The following is a 24,492-nucleotide window of genomic DNA, read 5'->3' on the forward strand; positions in this document are numbered from 1 at the left end:
TTATTAAGCGCTTACTATGTGTCAAGCACTGTTCTAAGTGCTGGGGTAGATACAAACCAATCAGGTTGAACAGGGCCCCATTCCCACATGGGATTCCCGGTCTTAATCCCCATTTAAGTTACTGAGGCCCAGAGAAGTGAAGTCATTTGCCCAATCCACACAGCAGACAAGTGGCAGAGCTGGATTAGAACCTATGACCTTCTGACTCCCAAGTCCAGCCTCTATCCACTATGCCATGCTACTTCAAAAGTAATAATAATAATAATGTTGGTATTTGTGAAGTGCTTACTACGTGCCGAGCACTGTTCTAAGCGCTGGGGTAGATACAGCATGAGGCTCACAGTTAATCCCCATTTTCCAGATGGGGTAACTGAGGCCCAGAGAAGTGAAGTGACGTGCCCACAGTCACACAGCTGACAAGTGGCAGAGCCAGGATTCGAACTCATGACCTCTGACTCCCAAACCCGTGCTCTTTCCACTGAGCCGCGCTGCTTGTGTGGGGGAAGATACAAAATAACATCTCCAAGCCCAGATGAAGATTAGATTCTAAGAGAGAGGGAGATCAGGGATTTTACTGTCCCCATTTTCCAGGTGAGGATACTGAGGCCCAGAGAGGTTAAGCATCGGACCGGGATCACACAGTAGGTCCGTAACAAACCTGGGATTCCTGATGTTCAGTCAGTCAATCAATTAATGGTATTGATAATAATGGCATTCATTAATGATAATGGTGTTTGTTGAGTGCTTACTATGTGCCAGGCACTGTATTACACACTGGGGGAGATAAAAGCTAATCAGGTTGGATAGAGTCCCTGCACCCAAAAGGCTTGCAGTCTCAATCCCTATTTTACAGATGAGGGAACTGAGGCCCACAGAAGTGAAGTGACTTGCCCAAGGTCACACAGCCGACAAGTGGTGGATCCGCGATTAGAACCCAGGACCCTCTGACTCCCAGGCCCGGGCTCTAGTCACTAGTCCATGCTGCTTCTCAGTGAGGGCCAGTGGGTGCAGAACACTGTACTAAGCGGTTGGGAGAGTGTAACACAACCCAGTTGGCAGACTTGTTCTCTGCCCACAAGGAGCATACCAGAGGGACCACTCTGTCCACACTGTTCTAATTCTCCATGCGGGTAAATATCCCAACCTCACACTGGGCCGTTCTTGAGGGACAGAAGGATCTTATTTCCAAGATGGCCCCTCACACGTCAAGTCAAACGATCCGTCAGCCGTCCGTGCTGCGGAAGGGTGAAGCCCGCCATTTTGCGCTTTTTTTTAAACAGGCGGGTTTCAGGCTCCACGGTGGCCCTCGGGAAAGCCCGGTTTGCTACTTCAGTGGCCTGTCCAGGGCTCTTTAATTTGCACATTCATCACTCCGAGGAAAGATGTGATTGGAGATTTCTCAAGGGCGCTCTGTCCTCTAGGGCGCTTCTTCTCCATCGGTCACGATTTTGTGTTAAATACGCAGAGGCTATTAGACAGATTCTGGATGCAGGAAACGTGGCCAGGTCTCAAGGGACTGGTTTCTTTTTAGAATTTTTTTTTCTGAGAATCTGTAAAAGAGAAATGCCGCCCGCTTTAATTCTCTAATTGTAAAGTTGTTATCAATAATAATGGAATTCGTTCAGCACCTACTATGTGCCAAGCACTGTCCTAAGGACTTGGGGGATAGAAGGTAATCAGGTTGTCCCATGTGGGGCTCACAGTCTTAATCCCCATTTTACAGATGAGGTAACTGAGGCACAGTGAAGTTAAGTGACTCACCCAAAGTCACACAGCAGACAAGTGGCAGAGTCGGGATTAGAACCTAAGACCTCTGACTCCCAAGCCTGGGCTCTTTCCATTAAGCCACACTGAGGCCTGAGGACATGAGAGAGTACAGTACAGTTCGTAAACATGATCCCTGCTCCCAAGAAGCTTACAGCTTACACTGTGCGCAGAGCTCTGTACTGTGCGCTTGGGAGAGTACTCCCGAGTTAGTAGACACAACCCCTGACCTCACCGAGCTTACATTCTAGTAGAACCCCCTGAACTTCGGTCAGAGTACGGAGAAAGTTTCTTTCCATTCCCGGTTCGGAGTTCTTCACACAGTGAGCGCTCGGTGAATACGAATGAATCAATGTCAGCGACAACCTTCGTGTAGTTCTAAGGGTAGTTTGGGTCAAAATAACATGGTTTCAGGGCCTGATGACACCTCTTTGGGCGGGAAAGATTTGAGAGGAATTTGCTCCCGAGATGTCTTTGTGGAGACGTTAAGGATGGTGGTCTTCAGGAAAGTGACTCCTTTTCGAGTTTATTGAGTTTATGTTTATTGAGTCAGGCGACCAGTCTGCCAGTGGAGATTTCTTGACCCCTTTCAGAGCACTGTACTAAGCACCGGGGAGAGAACAATCCAGTGGAGTTTGTAAACACGATCTCCGCCCTCAAGAAGCTTATGCTCTAGGATAGTCTTTCAGGAAATGTGCACTGCCCCTTCTCCCCCTTTCCCTCCTTCTCCTCCCCATTCTCCTCCTTCCCACCTTCCTCCTCTTCCTCCTTCTCCCCTCACCCCCTTCTCTTCCTCCCCCTCCTCCTCCTTCTCCTCCTCCTCCCCATCCTTCCCTCCCTCCTCCCCCTGCCCCAGTTCTGCCACTTCCCTTCCGGGTGACCTTGAGCAAGTCACTCACTTTTCTCCTATATAAAATGGAGATCCATACCTGCTCTGCCACCTACGTAGGCTGTCTTGACATCCAGTAAATGCTCAATACCATTATCATTATTATTATTGTTATTATCATTATCATTACTATCATCATTCTCCACCGCCTCCTCTTTCCCTACCCAGGAGGCCCTAATTAAAATCTTTAACAGACCACTAGAGTTAATAAATCACAGCCCAACCCATAGTTTAGCTGTGCCCAACCTCATCCCGAGAATGGAGTTGTTTGGATGCCTCTGCCCTTGAGGCAAGCTACTTGAGGAGAGAAAAATTTTGCTTCTCTCGTTCGAATGACTTTTGGCCCTGTAGCAAACAGCTCAAGAACCAGTCCACGGGCCTGCGGGAGGCTCCAAAATCCGGCTACGAGCCTTAGCTCCCAAACTGTTTGGGATGATGGTGATGATAATAATGATATTTGTTTAGCGATTACTATGTGCCAGGCCCTGTACTAAGCACTGGGGTAGATAAAAGATAATTGGGTTGGACGCAGTCCCTGTCCCACAGAAGGCTCTCAGTCTCAATCCCCATTTTACAAATGAGGTAACTGAGGCCCAGAGAAGTGGAATGACTTTTCCCAAGGTCACACAGCAGACGAGCGGCAGAACCGGGATTCAAACCCAGGTCCTTCTGACTCCCAGGCCAAGGCTCTGTCCACTGGGCCACGCTGCTTCTTGAGCCCTTCTGGAGAGATGCCCCCAGGGCGGGGCTGTTTGGGGCAGTTGGCCCGGGGCCCGTAAGTCGGTGGGGGAGAGGGGACCCACACCCATTTCAGGAAGACTCCATGACCCCTGGGATCCCCTTCTCTCCCCCTGTAGCCAGCAGGGAGCAACCCGAAGCTGTCGGCGGGGCCAAAGTGAAGAGAAAGGTGCTCAGATTTGATAACCTACTGCATGCAGCGAGAACTATGCTAAACACTTGGAAAAGCAGCAGGGTGAGAAGCTTGGGGCCCCGAGGTGGATCAAAAAGATTCTTTCAAATGCAGACAATCCCCTCTTTCTCTCCCCAACCCACCTTTCCTATTTTATTATTCTTGATTTATCCGCAGCCGATTTACCTGAAATTCTTTCCAGAGTCCTTAGCAAAACCGTCGGCCTGTCTCTTCAGAAGGTTACCCGATGTGCAAACTATATTCCATTGTGAAATGAGGAGACGACTGGACTCTAACGGTCTGGGAGCAACGTCCTCCGGACCGTTATCAATCCCTGTTCTCCCTCCTGCTTAGACTGTGAGCCCCATGGGGGACAGTGACTACAGTGACTGTGTCTGACCTGATGACCTAGTATCTACTCCCCAGTGCTTAGTACAGTGCATAGCACATAGTAAGCGCTTAACAAAGATTATCATTATTATCGTTATTTATCCTTGAGCTTTCTTGTGACTGACTGAAGAGGCACGGGAGACTAATCAGTCAGTCAGTCGTATTTATTGAGTGCTTACTGTGTGCAGAGCACTGTACTAAACCCTGGAAAGAATACAATATAGCAATATCACAGACACATTCCCCACCCACAGGGAGCTTACGGTCAGAGGGGGAGACAGACATTAATAGAAATGAATGAAATGACAGATGTGGACGTAAGCGCTGGGGGGGCTGGGCGGGAGATGAGCGAGTCAGGGTGACGCAGACGGGAGTGCGAGAAGAGGAAAGGAGGCCTTAGTCAGGGAAGGCTTATTGGAGGAAATGTGCCTTCAGTAAGACTTTGAAGCGGGGGAGAGTCATTGTCTGTCGGATCTGAGGAGGGAGGCGTTCCAGGCCAGAGGCAGGATGTGGGCGAGAGGTTGGTGGTGAGATAGATGACGTCGATGAACCAGAGGTTGGGAGGTGAGCCTGGGGTCACTCTGAGCTTGCTGGAAGGCACTGCCAAACCCAGGGGGGAGTGGTAGGGGATTCGGGGCAGGGTCTATAGTCAAGTCCCAGACATGACGATCCCAACTAACATCCTACTCACTTTCCCTTGATCTCCTCTTTCTCGCCTCTGACTCCTTGCCCAGATTTTCTCTCCAGCCTGGAGCTCCCTCCCCATACATATGCAGCAGACCACCCCCTCTCCCCACCTCTAAAGTCTTACCAAAATCACATCTCCTCCAAGAAACCTTCCCTGATTAAGCCCTCATATCCCCTCTGTGCCCTCCCTTCTGTTTCACTTCCCTTATCTGTCCCAGGCCTCACCCCCCCCCCCCCCCCCAGGCCCAGCCCAGGTCCGCTCAACAGGATGTTGTGGGGGCTGATTGGGAGGATGGTGGTCGGTGTCGGCCAACCCTCCTCGCACACGGCCTTGGGTTGGAAGGTGTCGTCGCGGAGGGCGTGGGACGCTGAGGCAGGAGGCTGCTTCCGGAGGCCTAGATGTCAACTGTCGGGATGGCTTGCCACGTGGGGACAAGGTGGAGGGTGATTGAGGGGCCCGCAGCCCCCACAGCCGGGCATTCGGGCCCATGTGACCACCCCTCACCCCCTCCTTGATGGCAAGGAAATCCCCGGCCAATGCGATCCCGTCGAGGGAACACCAGGTGCCTCTCAGAGAAGGCGCAGGCTCCTGGCAGGCTGCCGAGCGGGTGTTTGGTTTTGTGCCCCCGGACCGGCCCGGCTCACCACCCCCCCGACCCTCCTCAGGATACATCGAAGAGGCCTGCATCCTCCCCTGCCCGGCAGACTGCAAGCTGAGTGAGTGGTCCACCTGGTCACGCTGCAGCAAGTCCTGCGGGAGCGGAGTCAAGGTCCGCTCCAAGTGGCTGCGCGAGAAGCCCTACCACGGAGGCAGGCCCTGCCCCAAGCTCGACCACGTCAACCAGGTAGGCCCCACTCAACACACTCCGCTCCGCCTCGCCCCGTCGCCCGCTCCGAGACCCTTGCTCATTCCCATCTCATTGGCCGGACCTAGAACCTTGGGGGAATCCCAGCTCATCACCATTTCTTAGACCCTTGGGTATCCATCCCATTGCTGATCCCTAGCCCACTGGAGAATTCCGATGGGATGGGAATTCCCCATGGGAAATCCATTCCTAATCCATTGGGTATTCCCACCGGATCAGGTATTCCTAGCCCATTGGATATTCCCAGCCAATAGCGTATTCCCAGCCAATCTGCTACTCCTAGCCCTTTGGGTATCCCCAGCCAGTTGCGTATTCCTAGCCTATTGGACATAATAATAATATGAATTAGGTATTTGTTAAGTGCTTCTTATGTGCCAAGCATTGTTCTGGGGTAGATACAAGGTAGTCAAGTTGACCCACGTGGGGCTCACAGTCTTCATCCTCATTTTCAAAATGAGGCAATTGAGGCCCAGAGAAGTGAAGTGACTTGCCCCAGGTCACATAGTAGACAAGTAGCGGAGCTAGGATTAGAGCCCATGATCTCCTGACTCCCAGGCCCGTGCTCTATCCTCTGTGCCATGTTGATCGGGTATTCCTAGGCCATTGGTTATTCCCAGTCAATCATGTGTTCCTAGCCCTTCGGATATTCCCGCTGATCAGATATTCCTACCCCATTGTTTTTTCCCAACCGATCGGGTATTCCCAGCCCCCTGGGTATTCATTATTGGCTGCATATTGGTATTGGCTGGGGGTATTTCCAGAGAATGTGTGCTCCCATCCGACCCGCCTTCGGCAGGAATCCTCCAAATAAGGGGCCAGAGGGCGTCCCTGAGACCACACGTGTTAGACGGAGGGTCGCGCGACGAGTTGGGGAGAAAAGCAAACTCCCGGACCACTTACCTGATGAAGAATGACCCCCTCGCAGGCCACACCGGGCCTCGGGTGGGCTGGCTTCCAGCTGCTCCATGGGCTGGGGCAGGTGACTACAGAACCTCCATCTAGGGGCACCTTCCCCTGCACCCCCCGTCCCCCAGTCCTCCCGACCCCCCACCCCTGTGCCCTCAGTGATGCTCCCTACAGGACTCTGAAATGTCTCATGTCATTGGCTGATACTCCCTGACTTCCGACCAAAGAAGCTCTGGCCACAACTCATGGAGAAGGTTCTCATGCGGTAGACCTGCCCTGCCTGTGTGTCTGTGTGTATCTGTGTGTGTGTTGCCATTGGAATACAACTGTGCTCCGGGACAGAGTCTGGATTGGAAAGCGAATGCCCCTTAGGGATCCCCTCCCCTTCGCACCCTTCGGGTCCAGAGAAACTCTCTCCACGACAACCCTCCTCTCCGCCTCCCTCCCCTTTCTCTTCCCCGCCGCTCAGCCGAATCCCAGATTTAGTGGGCCTTAATGGTTAAACTAGGCGCTCAGAAGGAGACTCCAATTATCCCCTCCTGCCACCTGAGCTTAAATCACAAAGGGTGGAGAAATGAGCAGGTTGGAGGCGGCGAGAAAAAATCACCCCGAGCTGCTCCATGGAGTGGGAAGGTCCAAGCTATAAAAGTGCCCCGGGGTTTTGTTTCGTTTCGTTTTTGCTTTCATCAGACCGTCGCCCCGAACTGCAATTTACCACCTCTGAACTCTCCATCATGCCTTTCAAATGAATTTGGACCTCTGTCTGGCTCAGGTGCACGTCTGGCTTCTTATTTGGAGTTGAAATCGGGCATGATATTTTCAAGGGCTCCCGGAGGGGATTTGATAAGACCGGAGAGAGATTATGCGACTTTCTACCTCACAGAATAAATATTATAGCTGAGCTTCGTCATGCTCATCGGGGGCCAAGATTAAACAAAAATAAGGGTTAGGGTTGAAAGAAATTAAAAGTGAGCTTCGACAGCAAGTTTGTATATCAAGTGATTTAAGATTATGAAGTATTTTGCCTACAGAAAGGGCCCTGAGTCAGTCTAACCCAGTGGCTTCTTTTTACGGTATTTCATTCCGTCGTATTTACTGTGCACTAACTCTACGCAAAGCACTGAACTAAGCGCTTGGGAGAGACAGTATAACAACAGACACATCCCTGCCTGCAACGAGCTATCTAGAGATGAGTGTTTGCTAAGCACTTACTATGTGCCAGGCACTGTACTGAGCGCTGAGATAGCAGCTAATCAGGTTGGACACGGTCCATGTCCCATATGGGTTCACAATCTTAATCCCCATCTTCCGGGACTGAGGTAACCGAGGCCCAGAGAAGTGTGTGCTCTGCAGACATTAAGCGCTCAATAAATACAGTGGACCGACTGAAGTGACCTGTCCTAGGCCACACAGCAGACGAGCGGCGGAGCCGGGATTAGAACCCAGGTTCTCCGATTCCAGGGCCGGCGCTGTATCCGCTGGGCCGTGCTGCTTTTTTCCGCGTGCTGTGTGTGTCCCACTGAACCTACTGGAAACCCCGAGGGCAAGGACACCTACGGGCCGGGGAATAATTCTGCGTTTCTCAGTGGGCGGCTGTTCCACAAAGAAAGCGGTCTTCCGCGCTCGCCCTTCCTCTTCCGCGAGCATCCCCGGCTTCTGGTGGAAGGACGGGCTCGGGAAGGCTCCCAACACCAACATCGGTGGACTGCTGCCGCCCTCTACTGTCTCTCCCGGCCCCGGGCTCCCCAATAATCCTGGGAACCACAGACGACCCCCATCACTGCCGATCCCAACCCGGATTGCGGGGGGATTGCGGTCCCGGGGAGGCCGGAGATCTGGTCCCTGAGGACCGTCCTCGCCTCACGGAGTTGCTCCCGGCTTCCGGGCCCGAGGAGGACTCTGAAAGAGGGTGGAGAAATCTAAGGGCGACGCGTCCGCAGACGGTGGCAGGGTCTGCGTGTAGGTGCCCGGAAGGCAAGTCTTCATTCAACCGGACATCCAAGAAGCCAACCCCGAGAAGGGCGGCGATCCTCCGAAGCTGCGGCCAATCCCGGCCCCTGAGGCCGCGGGCGCCGCTTCCGAGCCACGGACAGGCTGCGGCCATCCCCCAGTGGAGGCCTTAGAGGGGAGGGGGCTGGTTTGTGCCCTCAGCCATTTCATTTCTCCACTCATTCGATCGTATTTATTGAGCATTTACTGTGTGCATAGCACTGTTCTAAGCACTTGGCAGAGTACAATATACAACGTGCAGTGACCAGACACATTCCCTGCCCACGACAAGCATAAAGCCATCTGTCCCCTCTAGACTGTAATCTCGCTGTGGGCAGGGAATGTGTCGGTTATTTTCTTTTCCGTGCTATTTGTTAATTGCTTATTATGTGCCAGGCACTGTCCTCGGCGCTGGGGTAGATACGAGATAATCAGGTTGGACGCAGTCCCCGTCCCGTGTGGGGCTCACCGTCTTAATCTCCATTTTACAGATGAGGGAACTGAGGCCCCGAGAAGTGAAGTGATTCGCCTGAGGTCAACCAGCGGACAAGTGGTGGACGGGGGATTAGAACCCAGGTCCTTCTGATTCCCGAAAGGAATCTATCCACCGGACCAAGCTGCTTCTCTATTGTTGTATGTTGTATTGTAACTCTCCTGAGCGCTTAGTGCAGTATTCTGCACATGGAAAGCGCTCAGTAGGTGCTGTTGACTGACTGATTGACTGATAACCAACGGTCCATGTGTTGTTTCCCGAGTTGTTGACGGCTCTCTCTGCTTTCTCTCCCTTTGTTCCTTTGCTCCCGTTCCTGTTCCTGCTCTCTCTAGGCTCAGGTAAGATTCAGCCTCCTGTCGGTCCCTCTCTACTTCTCCTTCAGCCCACCATTTTGATTCCCGTCTTCTCCCGCTCGAGGGGCCATAGCTGGCCTCTGGGATTCTCCTCGGGAGGGATATGACCTTTGTTTACGGTATTCGTTAAACGCTTACTACGTACTAAGCGCAGGGGTGGGTACAAAAAAATCAGGTTGGACACCTTCCATGTCCTACGTGGAGGGGTAGACACAAAAAAATCAGTCCCCATCCCACATGGAGTTTACAGGCTTAATCCCCATTTTACAGATGAGGGAACTGCGGCACAGAGAAGTGACATGCTCGAGGTCACACGGCAGAGAAACGGCAGAGCCGGGATTAGAACCCAGGTCCTTCCGACTCCTTCAACCGGGCTCTATTCACTCCCGAAGCCGCTCTGCTTCCTGGGTGATTTGGGGATGACCTCGATTTCCATTCAGAGGAGGGACAGATTTCCCATTGCTGGGCTTTGCTGTGGTTTTCTGGGAGTGATGTCGGGGGACGCCCACCCGGAAGCTCCGCCGCCCACAGGGGACTAGCTCAGGAGAGCCAGTGGTGCCGTCAGAGTCAGAGGGAAGACCGACTTTAACGCTTCCGGAGGAAGCAGTGAGGCCTGGCGGAAAGAGCATAGGATCGGGAGTCCCACGATACAGCTTCATAGCTCTATCTGGGCCTGCTGTGTGCCCTTGGGTAAGTCACTTCCTCCCAGTCTCTCCCTCTAGACTATAAAGCTCCTGGTAGGGAGGGATCTACCGGCTTGATCGTATGGGACTCTCCCAAGCACTCGGCACGCTTCTCAGTGAGTGCTCAGTAAATAGCATTGATTGATTGACTCCTGAAGGGCCGTCCCAGCCCCCAGCTAAGCGGTAAAATCTAAGGGCAGAAACAGGGTTTAATAACTCTCTTGGTCTCTCCGATGCGCTTAGAACAGTGCTCTGCCCACAGTAAGCAGTCAGAAGCAACATGGCGTAGTGGATAGGGCACGGGCCTGGGAGTCGGAAGGTCATGGGTTCTAATCCCGACTCCTCCACTCATCTTGGGTCACTTCACTTCTCTAGGCCTCAGTTACCTCATCTATAAAATGCAGATTGAAACTGTGAGCCCCATGTGGGACGGGGACTGCGTCCAACCCCCAGCTGCTTGTATCCACCCCAGCGCTTAGTACAGTGCCTGGCGCATAGTAAGCGCTTAATAAATAGCGTAATTATTATTTTTCTTACTACCACATTGATCGACTGACACTTTTCCCGAGCTCAACCCCACTGGGAGACACACTCTGTAGGCAGTGTGAGCAGGATTTAAAACAGCTTTCTCTCCCCAGTGGTAAGCTCTATGGTAGCGTATTTTCCCAAGTGCGCACTACAGCGCTGTGCACGCAGTAAGTGCCGAATAAATACGACTGAATGAATGACTTTGCTTCATGGCTGTACTGCCTGGTTATTTGTTTAACTCCAGTCACACCCAGGAAATAAAGTTTACTACTTGGAGGTGCAAACTTCATACAGAATACTAGCTGTGGGAGAAAAATGACAATAATAATAATAATAATAATAGTGGTATTTGTCAAGCACGGCGCTAAGCACCGGGGTAGGATCAATCGGTCAGTGTCATTTATTGAGTACCTACTGTATGTCGAGTATATACTAGACACTTGGGCAAGATAGAGTTGGAAGACATGATCCCTTCCCTCAGAAAACTTAAAATCTAGTGGATAGAGGAAACCGAGGCACGGAGAAGTGAAGCGACTTGCCCCAGGTCACACAGCAGGCAAGGAGTGGGGCCTGGATTAGCACCTAGGTCTCCCGGCTTTCAGGCCTGGGCTCTTTCCATTAGGCAACACTGTTTCTTGGGGCTCAGTAGACTGAACACCCCCCGAAGGCCACCCCGCGGCCATCGATCCATCCGCTTCCTCCTCCCCTCGGGCCGGCCCCCGTATCCCCCACTCCCACCCTGCGGATGGGGGGATCGACTCAGCCTTCGTGCGTGTGGGTGGGTGGGCGGGGGGTCCGGTTTCCAGGTGTACGAGGTGGTCCCGTGTCACAGCGACTGCGGCCAGTACATCTGGATCGCCGAGCCCTGGAGCGTCTGCAAGGTGACCGTCGTGGACATGAAGGACAACTGCGGAGAGGGCGTCCAGACCCGAAAAGTGAGGTAACCCAGAAGCTCCGTCAACCGACGCTATCTACTGAGTGCTTCTCGTTGGTGGATTGGTTGGTTTTACGGTATTTGTCGAGTGCCTACTCTGTGCCAGGCACTGCAGTCAGCGCTGGGCTGGATCTAAGCTAATCGGATTGGACACAGTCCAACGTGGGGCTCAGAATCCTAATCCCCATTTTACAGATAAAGGAACTGAGGCCCAGAGAAGTGAGGTGGCTTGCCCGAAGTCACACAGCAGACGGCGACAGAGCCGGGATTAGAACCCGGGTCCTTCTCCCTCCCAGGCCCACAGTCAATCCACTAAGCCGTGCTGCTTCCTGTTATATGCATAGCGCTGTACCGAGCGCTTGGAAGAGGACAATCCCACAGAATTAGTGGACACGGTCCCTGTCCGTAATGAGTTTACAGTCTAGGGGGGAGACAGACGTTAACATAGATAAGTAATTTATAATAATTTAATGATATGTGTGTAAGAGCAGAGGGGCTGGGGGTGGGGGGAAATTACAAATGGCCAGATCCAAATGCGAAGATGATGCAGAAGGGAGTGGGAGCCGGGGAAAAAAGCAGTTAGAACTGGATCATCCCCAGGAGGTCAGAGGGTACAAAGCCAGGGGGGAGAGGAATTGTCCATTTCCTCATCATCTTCCTTCCTTCCTGGGAGTTTGTACTTCCGCAAGAGTATTGCGATCAGATCAAGGATGATCAGAGTATTGTGATCATCCGCCCTATAATCCTGGGGACGGGGAGAGCGGGACACTAAGAGGGAGAAACGCAAGCAGAGCCAGGAATTGTGGGTAACAGATAATAATAATAATAATTACGGTATCTGTTAAGCGCTTACTATGTGCTTACTATGGTATTTGTTAAGCACTTAATAGATGCAGTGGGGTGACAAGGGGCCGTCTTTTCCTGCCCATAATAATAATAACAATGATGGTATTTGTTAAGCACTCACCATGTGCCCGGGACTGTTCTAATGACTCAGAAGTGACTGTCAGTCACCCTTTTTGTTTGCATCCACCCCAGCGCTTAGTACAGCTCCTGGCTCCTGACACATGGTACGATCTTAACAAATACCAGAACGAGAATTAACAGTATTTATGGCATTTGTTCAGCGCTACTTCTCTCGTGCGCTGCTTCTCACAGTGCCAACCACTGCACTAAACGCTAAGACAAATCTATGTTAATCAGGTTGGACCCAGTCCCCGTCCCACTTGGGGCTCACGGTCTTAAACCCATTTTACAGATGAGAGAACTGAGGCACAGAGAAGGGAAGTGACTTGCTCGAGGTCTCCCAGCAGAGAGGTGGCGGAGCCGGGCTTAGAACCCAGGTCCCTCTACTCCCAGACCCGGGCTCTATCCACTAGGCCACGCTTCCTACATGGGGCTTATAGTCTGAGTCGGAGGGAGAACGGGTATCGAATCCCCATTTTGCAGATCAGCAGCAGTAGGAATAGTAACATTCATTCATTCACTCATTCGATGATATTTATTGAGCGCTCACCGTGTGCAGAGCACTGTACTGAGCAGTTGGAGAGTACAGTACAGCAATAAGGAGAGACGGTGCCTGCCCACGACGGACTCCCAGGCGAATAGCAGCTGTGATAGCTTAGTAGTATTAGCTCCTCCTGTCTCCGGTGGAACTGGAGACGGCAAAATCTCGAAATCGATCCTCCTGGTGCCAGAATTCTTTCTCCTGAAGGAAGAAAGCCGGAGGATTAACCCGCGGGCTCCCATTTTCTGGGTGACGACTCTCCTTCCGGCAGGAAACCGATCCCCGCCCGTGCCAGCGAGCGAAAGGATTCCGAAAGACTCTCCTTCACGCTAAGCCCGAGATCCAAACGCTCTGTTCGTGCACGGGAGCAGATAAACTCAACCTCAAGCTCAGGTCTCCTGTAATGAAAGGCCAGCGAGCTCCCCGGAAGAGTCCTGCGGATTTGTTACGCGCAGCCTGGCGCGGCGGGTGATTCGAAGATTTAATCCTTTCTACACGTTGTCGGTTCCTCAAGCCAGAGAATTCGGAAGCTTCAAGGCTCCCGGGTCCTGTTGCATTAGCTGAGAGGTGAACTTCGCGGAGCTTGTGAAATTGTAAACCGTGTGGGAAAATAGATGCCACCCGCAAAGTTCGGGCTGTCCTCAAAGAAGGTTGCTATTTTCATTTTCTTTTGTCAGGGCGACTTGTGTCCTGATCCCCAGCAGCTAGAGTGAGAGGTGAGCCTTTGAGGCTACTGCGTGAGGAGCTTTAGTGGGATCAAAAGCCTTGCTTCGATTTTCCCATTCAGGCAGGGGAAGGAATTCATCCAGCGTCAAACTTTTTCTCGCCTCAGGGCTTTGCCTCAGAAGCATAGAGAAGCAGCGTGGCCCGGTGCATAGAACCCGGGCCTGGGAATCAGAAGGACCTGGGTTCTAATCCCGGCTCCGCCACTTGTCTGTTGTGTGACCTTGGGGCAAATTACTTCTTTACCTCATCTGTAGAATGGGGGTTAAATGGCCAAATGGTTGCCATTTTATCCAGGAATTTAGTGGTGAAAACTAACTTTTTTTAAATAGTACTTATGATTATGCTCACGGTGTGTCAGGCACTGTACTATCTGACTAACTGACTCTCCCCCCCGCCCTTCAAAGTCTTATGGTAGGCCCGTGTTAATAGAATTAGACATGAAGGGGCGTTCGGGGGGGGGGGGGGGAGGGGCCCAGACATGTGGCGGAGCCAGGATTAGAACCCAGGTCCTTCTGACTCCCAGGCCCGATAGTTAAGTGTTAAAGGTGAAAGCCGGACACTATTCTGCCACAGCCCCAGGACTGTGAGTTTTTAAACCATTTTCCAAAGAAATTGCTCAAAGAAATGACAAGGGTGAAAATAAATTGTAAAACAGAGTTCTCCCAGCATTACTTGTATCTACCCCAGTGCTTAGTACAGTGCCTGGCACATAGTAAGCACCTAAAAAATACCACTATTATTATTATTATACTAATACTGCTGCTACTACAATAGCTACTATTTATTTATCCATCTATTTATTTACTTATATTAATGTCTGTCTCCCCCTCTGGACTGTGACTCGTTGTGGGCAGGAATGTGTCTGCTCGCTGCAATATTGTACTCTCCCAAGTGCTTAGTACAGTGCTCTGCACACAATAAGCACTCAATAAATAGGATTGAAAGAAAGAATGCTCACCGAAGGACAATATAAACCGCGTCTGGTCCAGATCAGGAAGTGCTATTGATTCATTCAATTGTATTTATTGAGCATTTACTGTGTGCGAAGCACTGGACTAATGCTTAGGAGAGTACAGTGCAATAATAAATAGACACATTAGCTGCCCACGGTGAGCTTACAGTCTAGAGGGGGAGACATCAGTGAGGAAGGGGAAGTTGGTTTCCAATTGAGCAAAGGCTGGAATATTTTGGGGGGACCCCTCCCCAAGCAGCACCCAATCACGTCAGTCGTCGTCCACATCACATCCTTGACTCCGTCCCCTTGCCTTTTGCTGACTGACTCTATGACTGAAGGAAGGGGCAAAAGGTTACAGGTGGTTGAAGAGAGCTCCTAAACTGGAATTCATTCATTTAATAGTATTTATTGAGCGCTTACTATGTGCAGAGCACTGTACTAAGCGCTTGGAAGGTACAGTTTGGCAACAGATAGAGACAATCCCTGCCCAATGACGGGCTCACAGTCTAGTCGGGATCTCACAGTCTAACCGGGGACACCTTTGGAGACACCGTCTCCCCTCTTCTAGACTGTGAGCCCGTTGTGGGCAGGGATTGTCTCTCTTTATTGCTGTACTGTACTTTCCAAGCGCCGAGTACAGTTCTCGGCACACGGTAAGCGCTCAATAAATACTACCGAATGAATGGAGGAATGAAATCTCAAACTGGTCCTTGGCCAGGGATAAAATCATCGGTATCATCTGAGGAAGCAGAATGAAGCAAAGGGGTGAGGGGCAAAGACCCTTGAGGGTGCCTCCTTGAGAGAAAACATTGCTTTTTCCCCCAGGGATGTTTTGGTTATCGGGTTGAATCGGATGATGGAAAAGGACGCAGTGTGGCCTAGTGGATGGAGCCCGGGCCTGAGAACCGCCGGAAGGACCTGGCTTCTAATCCTGCCTCTGCCACTTGTCTGCTGTGTGACGTTGAGCGAGTCACTCAACTTCTCAATAATAATAATTATGGTATTTGTTAAGCGCTTACTCTGTGGCGGGCACTGTACTAAGCGCTGGGGTGGATACGAGCAAATTGGGTTGGACACAGTCCCTGTTCCCTGTGGGACTCCCGGTCTCAATCCACATTTTACAGATGAGGTAACTGAGGCCCAGAGAAGTGACGCGACTTGTCCGAGGTGACCCAACTGACGAGTGGCGGAGCTGAGATTAGAACCCATGACCTGCTGATTCCCAGGCCCGTGCTCTATCCACTGCGCCATGCTGCTTCTCAGTTCCCTCGCCTCAGTTCCCTCATCTCTAAAACGAGGATGAAGTCTGTGAGCCCTATGTGGGACAGGGACTGGGTCCCATCTGGTTTGCTTGTATTTACTCTCCCTCTAGACTGTCAGCTGGTTGTGGCCGGGGCAGGTGTCTGTTTATTGTTCGATTGTCCTCTCCCAAGCGCTTAGTCCAGTGCTCTGCTCATAGTAAGCGCTCAGTAACTACAGTTGAATGAACGAACGAATGAATGAGGCTCTCCCGGCTCCCGGAGGGAGCTTCGGCTGCTATTGTCCACATCCTCACCTGCCCGAGTTCTCCCGCAGGTGCATGCAGAACACGGTGGACGGACCTTCGGACCACGTAGAGGACTACCTGTGTGACCCGGAGGAGATGCCCCTGGGGTCCAGGGAGTGCAAGTTGCCCTGTCCGGAGGACTGTGTCATGTCGGAGTGGGGCCCGTGGAGTAGATGCTCGTTGGTAAGTGGGTGTCCCGAGGTGTCCTCTCTCTCTGCCACCCGGGCCCTCCTTGTCTCTCTGAACTCTGGTCCCACTGTTCCGCGAGTCGCCATCTTGGAGTGGCCATCGTGGTTGCTCCCAAGCCGACCTTCCGGCCGGCCCTCGCTCCGTCCCGCTTCCATCCCCTCAGCCATGCCATTCTCCCAGCTTGGAATTCCCTCCCTCCCCAAGGCTCTCCCCACCTTCGGATCCCTCCTTAATTCCCAACACTTCCAACAGGCTTTCCATGTACCCCCAAGCTGTATCATCTCCTCGATCGCTTAGGATCTTTTTCCATCATCTTTAGGACAGACGTGTCTGTGGAGAGAAGCAGCATGGCCTAGTGGGTAGAGCATGGGCCTGGGACTCAGAAGGATCTGGGTTCTAATTCTGTCTCCTCCACTTGTCTGCTGTGTGACTTTGGGCAATTCACTTAACTTCTCTATGCCTCGGTTATCTCATCTGTAAAATGGGGATTAAGACTGTGAGCCCTATGTAGGACAGGGACTGGGTCCAACCCAATTTGCTTGTATCCACCCCAGCGCTTAGAAGAGGGGCTGGTACATAGTAAGCACTTAACAAATACCACAATTACCATTATTATCATTATTATTATTATGCCAGCATGATTTGCTTGTATTTGACCTTTCTAGTCATAAAAGTTTCAGTGCTCATTGATGATGATGATAAAAATAATAAGTAGAATAATGATAATGGTGACATTTGTTAAGTGTTAACTTTGTGCCAAGGAACGTACTAAATGCTGGGGCACACACAAGATACTCAGGCCAGACACAGTCCCTTCCCGACACGGGGCTCACAGTCTAAGCAGAAGGAAGGACAACGGATGAGAAAACTGAGACATGGAGAAGTAAAATGGCTTGCTCAAGATCACCCGGCAGTCAAGTGGGAGAGCCGGGATTAGAACCCCAGTCCTCAGGCTCTAATGTCCAGGCTCTTTCCACTCAGCCACTCTGTTCCTCCCTCGTTAAAGCGTTGTATCCTCCATTAGAATATAAGCTCCTCGTGGACAGGAAATATTCTACCTCACTCTGCCGTACTTCCTAATGCAATGTATTGTACCATGTGAACACTCAGTACATTCAGTTGTATTTACTGAGAGCTTACTGTGTGCAGAGCACTGGACTAAGCCCTTGGGAGAGTACAGTACAACAATAAACAGACACAATGCATGCCACTATTACTACAGAATACAGCGCTAAACATTTGAAAGACTGAAACAGGGGGAGAAGACATGACTCCTGCCCTTAAAGAGCTTCCAGTCGAACAGGGAAGACAGCTGTGAAATGAATGACAGACAGGAGGAAGAAGAGAAGTTGCTTTTAAGTCCTGACACTGACCAAAAAAAATGAGACCTGCAGAGAATGTACTGTCAAATGCTAAGGGGGTTAGTGACTATCAAGGGCTTAAGGGGAAATAATAATAATAATGGTATTTGTTAAGCTCTTACTATGTGCCAAGCACTGTTCTAAGTGCTGGGGTAGGTACAAGGTAATCAGGTTGTCCCATGTGGGGCTCACAGTCTTAATCCCCATTTTCCAGATGAGGCAACTGAGGTCCAGTGAAGTGACTTGCCCAAAGTCACACAGCTAAGAAGTGATGGAGCCGGGATTAGAACCCACGACCTCTGACTCCCAAGCCCGGGCTCTTGCCACTAAGCCACCGCTGCTTCTCTATAGTGACGGGATTTGTTAAACGCTTTCTATGAGTCAAGCAGTGTTCGAAGCGCTGGGGTAGATACGAGCTAATCAGGTTGGACACAGCCCATGGCCCACATTGGGCTCGGAGTCTTAATTCCCATTTTACGGTTGAGGGAACTGAGGCCCAGAGAAGTGAAGTGACTTGCCCGAGGTCACACAGAAGACAAGTGCAGAGCCGGGATTAGAACCCATTCATTCATTCATTCATATTTATTGAGAGTTTACTATGTGCAAAGCACTATACTGAGTGCTTGGGAGAGTACAGTATAACAACCAAAAGACACATTCCTGCCCACAGTGAGCTTACAGTCTAGAGGGGGAGACAGACATTAATATAAAAACATAAACAAACAAACAAACAAATAAATAAATAAATAAATAAATACATCGATTATAGGTCCTTCTGACTCCCAAGCCCGATGCTCAGTAGCTTACAGTCTAGCGGGGGAGACAGACATTAATATAAAAACATAAATAAGTAGATAAAGAAACCAACTATAGGTCCGTCTGACTCCCAGGCCCGTGCTCAATCCACGAAGCCAAGCTGCTTCTCTCCAGATCCGCGTGCAAAGACGATGTAGAAAGGAGAGTGGTGAGGAGAAATGAGGTCTCAGTCGGAGAAGGCCTGTTGAAGGAGGTGTGATTTCAATAATGCTTCGAAGGTGGGGAGAGCCGTGGTCCGTCGGATACGAAGGGGGAGAGGGTTCCGGGCAAGGGGCGGGACCTGGGCTAGGGGTCGGCGGCGAGATAGACGAGATCGGAGTCCAGTAAGTAGGTTGGCGTCGGAGGAGCGAAGCGTGAGGTTACAGGGCCCCTTGACGGGGCGATCAGGCACCTTTAAGCCGTGGAGCCCAGCTCGCCCAGCCTCATTAGGGACCCGTTCGTCTCACTCTTCCTCCTCCTCCTCCTCCTCCCAAAAAAGCCCTGCAACCAGACCAGCTTCCGGCAGAGATCGGCAGATCCCATCAGACACCCCGACGAAGGGAGGGCCTGTCCTCAGGGGATCCAACGGGAGCCCTGTAGCCTCAACAAAAACTGTTACCACTACGATTACAACGTCACAGGTGGGCTGTCTCTTTGTGTGTGTCTGTGTGTGTCTGTGTGTGGGATCTGGGGGGCTGGGGGAGACGGGGGGCCTTTTCTGGGGTCCAACCAGAGCACTCCGTGGTACAGAATGAACGTGATGTCCGGCAGGATTAGCTCCGCGTCCATTTCTGGAAGAACTTAGTGCGAAACACTAGCGAACTCCTGGGGGAGTGGATAGAGTCCGGATCTGGAGGTCAAAAGCTTCCAGGCCTGGCTCCGCCACTTGTCTGCTGTGTGACCTTAGGCGAGTCACTTCGCTTCTCTGGGCCTCAGTTACCTCATCTGCAAAAAATGGGAGGAACGCACTGTGGGGCATGGACTGTATCCAACCTGGTTATCCTGGACCTGCTCCACCGCTCAGTAGGGTGTCTGGCACATAGTAAATGCTGAACAAATACCCAAGCAGGAGGAAGGGTGTGAGCTAGAGGTCAGCAGCGGGAGAGACTAGAGGAAGGCACAGTGAGTAGGTTACTTGAAAGGGATGAAGAAGCAGCGTGGCTCATTGGAAAGAGCACGGGCTTTGGAGTCAGGGCTCATGAGTTCGAATCCCAGCTCTGCCACTTGTCAGCTGTGTGACTGTGGGCAAGTCACTTCACTTCTCTGTGCCTCAGTTCCCTCATCTGTAAAATGGGGACTAAGACTGTGAGCCCCACGTGGGACGACCTGATTCCCCTGTGTCTACCCCAGCGCTTAGAACAGTGCTCGGCACATAGTGAGCGCTTAACAAATACCAACATTATTATTATTATTATGAAGAGCATGAGCTGGGGTGGGAGAAGAAAGTGGGTAGAAAGGAATTCACCACCAACATGGGAAGTCGATCCTATCAGGGACCTGTGGCCCTTTCCCATCGCCCATAAGGTAGTGGTTGTAATAGAAAAACTAGAGAAGAGCTTAGTGTAAGGGATAGAGCCTAAGCCTGGAAGTCAGGTTATGGGTTCTAATTTTGGCTCTTCCACTTGTCTGCCGAGTGACCTTGGGCAAGTCACTTCACTTTTCTGGGACTCAGTTACCGTAGCTGTAAAATGGGGTTTGAGACCGAGAGCTCCATGGGGGACTGGGGCTGTGACCAACCTGATTACCTTGTATCAAAACCAGTGCATATGGCAATGCTTGGCACAGAGTAAGCTCTGAACAAATGCTATAATTATTGTTGTTATCATTAGGACGTAGCAGTAATTGTATTTATGAAGCACTAATTGGGCACGGAGCAGTGTAGTAAGTGATGGGAAATAGTAAACAGGAGGGAATTAGACACAGTTCCTGTCCCAGTCGACATTGGATACACTGGGAACCATGTAATCCTAAAACATGAAAAGAGCAGAAGAGACCAGGACAGGAACACAAGACACAAAATAAAAACAAAAGTGAACAGGGAACCGTGGCTCGTCTTGCCTTATGCCGTCGAGTCGTCTCCGACCCATAGCGATGCCATGGACACGTCTCTCCCAGAGAGCCCCAGTTTCCATCCGCCATCGTTCTGGTAGCGGATCCGGAGAGTTTCCTTGGTCAAAATCCGGAAGTGGTTTACCATCGCCTCCTTCCACGCGGTAAAACTGGAGTCTCCTCTCTCGACTCTCCCGTGCCGCTGCTGCCCAGCACGGGAGAGTTTTGATTTGTAGCAGATTGCCTTCCACTGGCTGGCCGCTGCCCGAGCTAGGAATGGAACAGATTATGCCTCTGCCTGACTCTCCCCCCAGTAGTCGAAACTGGTAGAGGACTGGAAACTCTCCAGATGCGACCCTGACGGGGGAAACTGTGGTTAGAGGAGCAGAATTTGCCTTCGTGATTCAGAGTCCACAGCGGTGGCTGGCTACGTAGGCCTGGCTTTTCAGAGGTTCAAGTGGCCTTATGCTGCAGTTTCTCTTCTCGTTCCCACCAGTGTGGTGGAGAAAAATAAGACGGGATGGGGTCTTGTTTATGGTATTTTCTAACTTAATACTGGGAGATTCTACAGTTAGATCTTTTTTTTTTCCAAGCTGTTCATTCCCAGTGGAGACAGGATGGTTTTTGGGGTACATTATGAAAAAGAGAACATCCCGCGAGTCTAATGTGATGAAACAAAAGCGAGAAATTCAAGAATAGATCAGTTCATTCGGGGGCCGCCCACTGGGTGAATGGGAAACCTCTTGGGAAAGGTTTTTAATTCTTTAAAAAACAGCCTCGCCCCTGAAATTTGCAGTCTGTGGAGGGCATGGAGAAAGGGGTGCCTTGAGAAGCAGCGTGGCTCAGTGGAAAGAGTCCGGGCTTGGGAGTCAGGGGTCATGGGTTCGAATCCCGGCTCTGCCACTCGTCAGCTGTGTGACTGTGGGCAAGCCACTTCACTTCTCTGGGCCTCAGTTCCCTCATCTGTCAAATGGGGATGAAGACTGTGAGCCTCACGTGGGACAACCTGATGACCCTGTATCTCCCCCAGAGCTTAGAACAGTGCTCTGCACGTAGTAAGCGCTTAACAAATACCGACATTATTATACCCATTCCATTCCTAGCTTGGCCAGTGGCTAGCGAGTGGCAGGCCTTCTGCTACAAGTCAAAACTCCCCCGTGCTGGGCAGCAGCGGCGTGGGAGAGAGTTGAGGGTGGAGACTGGAGTTTACTGTGCGGAAAGAGGCGACCAAGAAAACTCTGTGGATCCACTGCCAGAACGATGGCAGACGTAGAGCGGGGAGTTCTGGGAGAGATGTGTCCGCGATGTCACTCTGGGCTGGAGATGACTCGACGGCATAAGGCGAGACAATTCTTCTCCCACTGTGAAAAGGCCCAGGTGATGATGATTATTTTGCTCATGAAATGTACATCGCCTCGATTCTATTTAGTCGCCATCGGTTTTTACGCGACGTTCTTCCCCTCGACTCTATTCATCGCCATCGTCCTCGTCCGTCCGTCTCCCCCGATTAGACCGTAAGCCCGTCAAACGGCAGGGGCCGTCTCTACCTGTGGCCGACTTGTTCATTCCAAGCGCTTAGTACAGTGCTCTGCACATAGTAAGCGCTCAATAAATTCTATTGAATGAATGGTCATTGATGTGGAAAGAGTCAGCGTTCGTGAGAACCCCTGTTTTGCCAGAGTTTTGGAAGAAGAGTTCAGGGAGTATATTCCAGTAATAACAATAACAATTAAACGGTACTTGTTAAGCGCTTGCTATGCGTCAAGCATTGTTCTGGGTGCTGGGGTAGATACAAGTTAATCAGGTTGGACACAGACGCTATCCCACATGGGGCTTTTAGTCTTAATCCCCATTTTATGGATGAAGGAACTGAGAAGTGAAGTGACTTGGCCAGGGTCACCCGGCAGACAAGAGGCAGAGCTGGGATTGAGGCCTTTCTGGACTAAGCCTCCCTTTCCCTCTGCTCCCTCTCCCCTCCCCATCGCCCCCACTCGCTCCCTCTGCTCTACCCCCTTCCCTCCCCACAGCACTTGGGTGTGTATATATATACAGATTTATAATTCTGTTCATTTTATTAATGAGGTGTATATACCTATAATTCTATTTATATTGATGCTGTTGACGCCTGTTTTCTTGTTTTGATATCTGTCACCCCCTTCTAGACTGTGAGCCTGTTGTGGGCAGGGATTGTCTCTATCTGTTGCTGAATTGTACCTTTCAAGTGCTTAGTACAGTGCTCTGCACACAATAAGCACTCAATAAATATGATCGAATGAAGGAAGGAAGGATTAGAATTCTGTTCTTGATTCTATTTACTGCTATTGTTTTTGTCTGTCCGTCTCCCCCGGTTGGACCGTAAGCGCGTCAAGGGGCGGGGACTGTCTCTATTACCGATTTGTCCATTCCAAGCGCTTAGTACAGTGCTCTGCACATAGTAAGCGCTCAATAAATACTATTGAATGAATGAATGACTAGAACCCAGGTCCTGAGCGGCTGCCTTTCGCTTTCAGACTGGAGCACGTGCCGGCTGAGCGACAAGGCCGTGTGCGGCAGCGGGGTGAAGGTCCGGATGCTGGACTGCGTGCGTAGCGACGGGCGCTCGGTTGACCTGAGGTTCTGTGCGGAGGTGAGTGGACGTCGGCCGACTCTCCGGGAGCTGCCCTGGCCCAGGTTGGGGCCGGGGGAGGGAGGGGTGAGCACTCTCCCCATCGCCCCTAATAATAATAATAATGTCGGTATTTGTTAAGTGCTTACTATGTGCCAAATACTGTTCTAAGCGCTGGGGTAGATACAGGGTCATCAGGTTATCCCACGTGAGGCTCGCAGTCTTCATCCCCGTTTTCCGGATGAGGGAACTGAGGCACAGAGAAGGGAAGTGACTCGCCCAAAGTCACACAGCGGACGAGTGGCAGAGCCGGGATTAGAACCCATGACCTCTGACTCCCAAGCCCGGGATCTTTCTATTAAGCCACGCTGCTTCTACTGCTCCCTTACTCCCTCCCTCCCTCTGCTCTACCCACCCTCCCCGCCCCACAGCACTTGTGTATATTTACACATTTATTATGCTTTTTATTTTATTCATGATTTGTATAGATCTATAAATCTATTCATTTGGATGTTATCGATGCTTGTCTACTTGTTTTGTTGGCCATCTCCCCCTTTCTAGACTCTGAACCCCTTGTTGGGCAGGGATTGTCTCTATCTGTTGCCGAATTGGATTTTCCAAGTGCGTAGTAATAATAATGTTGGTATTTGTTAAGCGCTTACTATGTGCAGGGCGCCGTTCTAAGCGCTGGGGTAGATACAAGGTAATCAGGTTGTCCCACGTGAGGCTCCCAGTTAACCCCCATTTTACAGATGAGGGAACTGAGGCCCAGAGAAGCGAAGTGACTCGCCCACAGTCACACAGCTGAAGAGCGGCAGAGCCGGGAGTCGAACCCATGGCCTCTGACTCCGAAGCCCAGGCTCTTTCCGCTGAGCCACGCTGCTTCCCCAGTGCTCTGTGCACAGTAAGCGCTCAGTAAATATGCCTGAATGAATGAATGACTGGATGAATCTTCGCTGGGAGGCTCGTCGTCTTTTCGGCACGATGGAGATTGTGGGAAACGCCCGAATCAGCCATGCCGAGGCGTTTGATTTCAGTGGACTTTGGCGCTCGTTTCTAAGCGCTTTGGAGAGCACAAGTTAAGAATAAACAGACACATGCTGCTGAGCCCTCGGCCTTGCACGCCTAGTTCCTTGCCCAGAACTATCCCTCTCTAGAGCTGACAGACCACAGATCTCCCCATCTTCAAAGCCCTCCTGAAATCACGTCTCATCCGGGAACCCTTCCCTGATGAATTGATGTAATTATGGATAATTCAGGGAAGAAGCGTGGCTTAGTGGAAAGAGCTCGGGCTTGGGAGGTCGTGGGTTCTAATCCCGGCTCTGCCACTTGTCAGCTGTGTGACTCTGGATAAGTCGCTTCACTTC

General features: G+C 51.3%; 1 protein-coding gene across 3 annotated transcripts in view; it reads left to right on the plus strand.

Moving 5' to 3' along the window:
• The window catches only part of THSD7A (thrombospondin type 1 domain containing 7A), a 260,690-nt gene that overhangs the window by 214,528 nt on the left and 21,670 nt on the right, over positions 1-24,492 (plus strand). For all 3 annotated transcript variants that reach the window (XM_029070443.2, XM_029070444.2, XM_029070445.2), the window contains 6 exons: positions 5,307-5,485; positions 9,227-9,232; positions 11,265-11,398; positions 16,156-16,309; positions 18,971-19,112; positions 23,031-23,146. In XM_029070443.2, coding sequence (XP_028926276.1) covers positions 5,307-5,485; positions 9,227-9,232; positions 11,265-11,398; positions 16,156-16,309; positions 18,971-19,112; positions 23,031-23,146 — 731 coding nt within the window. The remainder of the gene's footprint in view (positions 1-5,306; positions 5,486-9,226; positions 9,233-11,264; positions 11,399-16,155; positions 16,310-18,970; positions 19,113-23,030; positions 23,147-24,492) is intronic.

This window comes from Ornithorhynchus anatinus, chromosome 8 (genome assembly GCF_004115215.2).
Source record: "Ornithorhynchus anatinus isolate Pmale09 chromosome 8, mOrnAna1.pri.v4, whole genome shotgun sequence".
NCBI classification, from domain to species: domain Eukaryota; kingdom Metazoa; phylum Chordata; class Mammalia; order Monotremata; family Ornithorhynchidae; genus Ornithorhynchus; species Ornithorhynchus anatinus.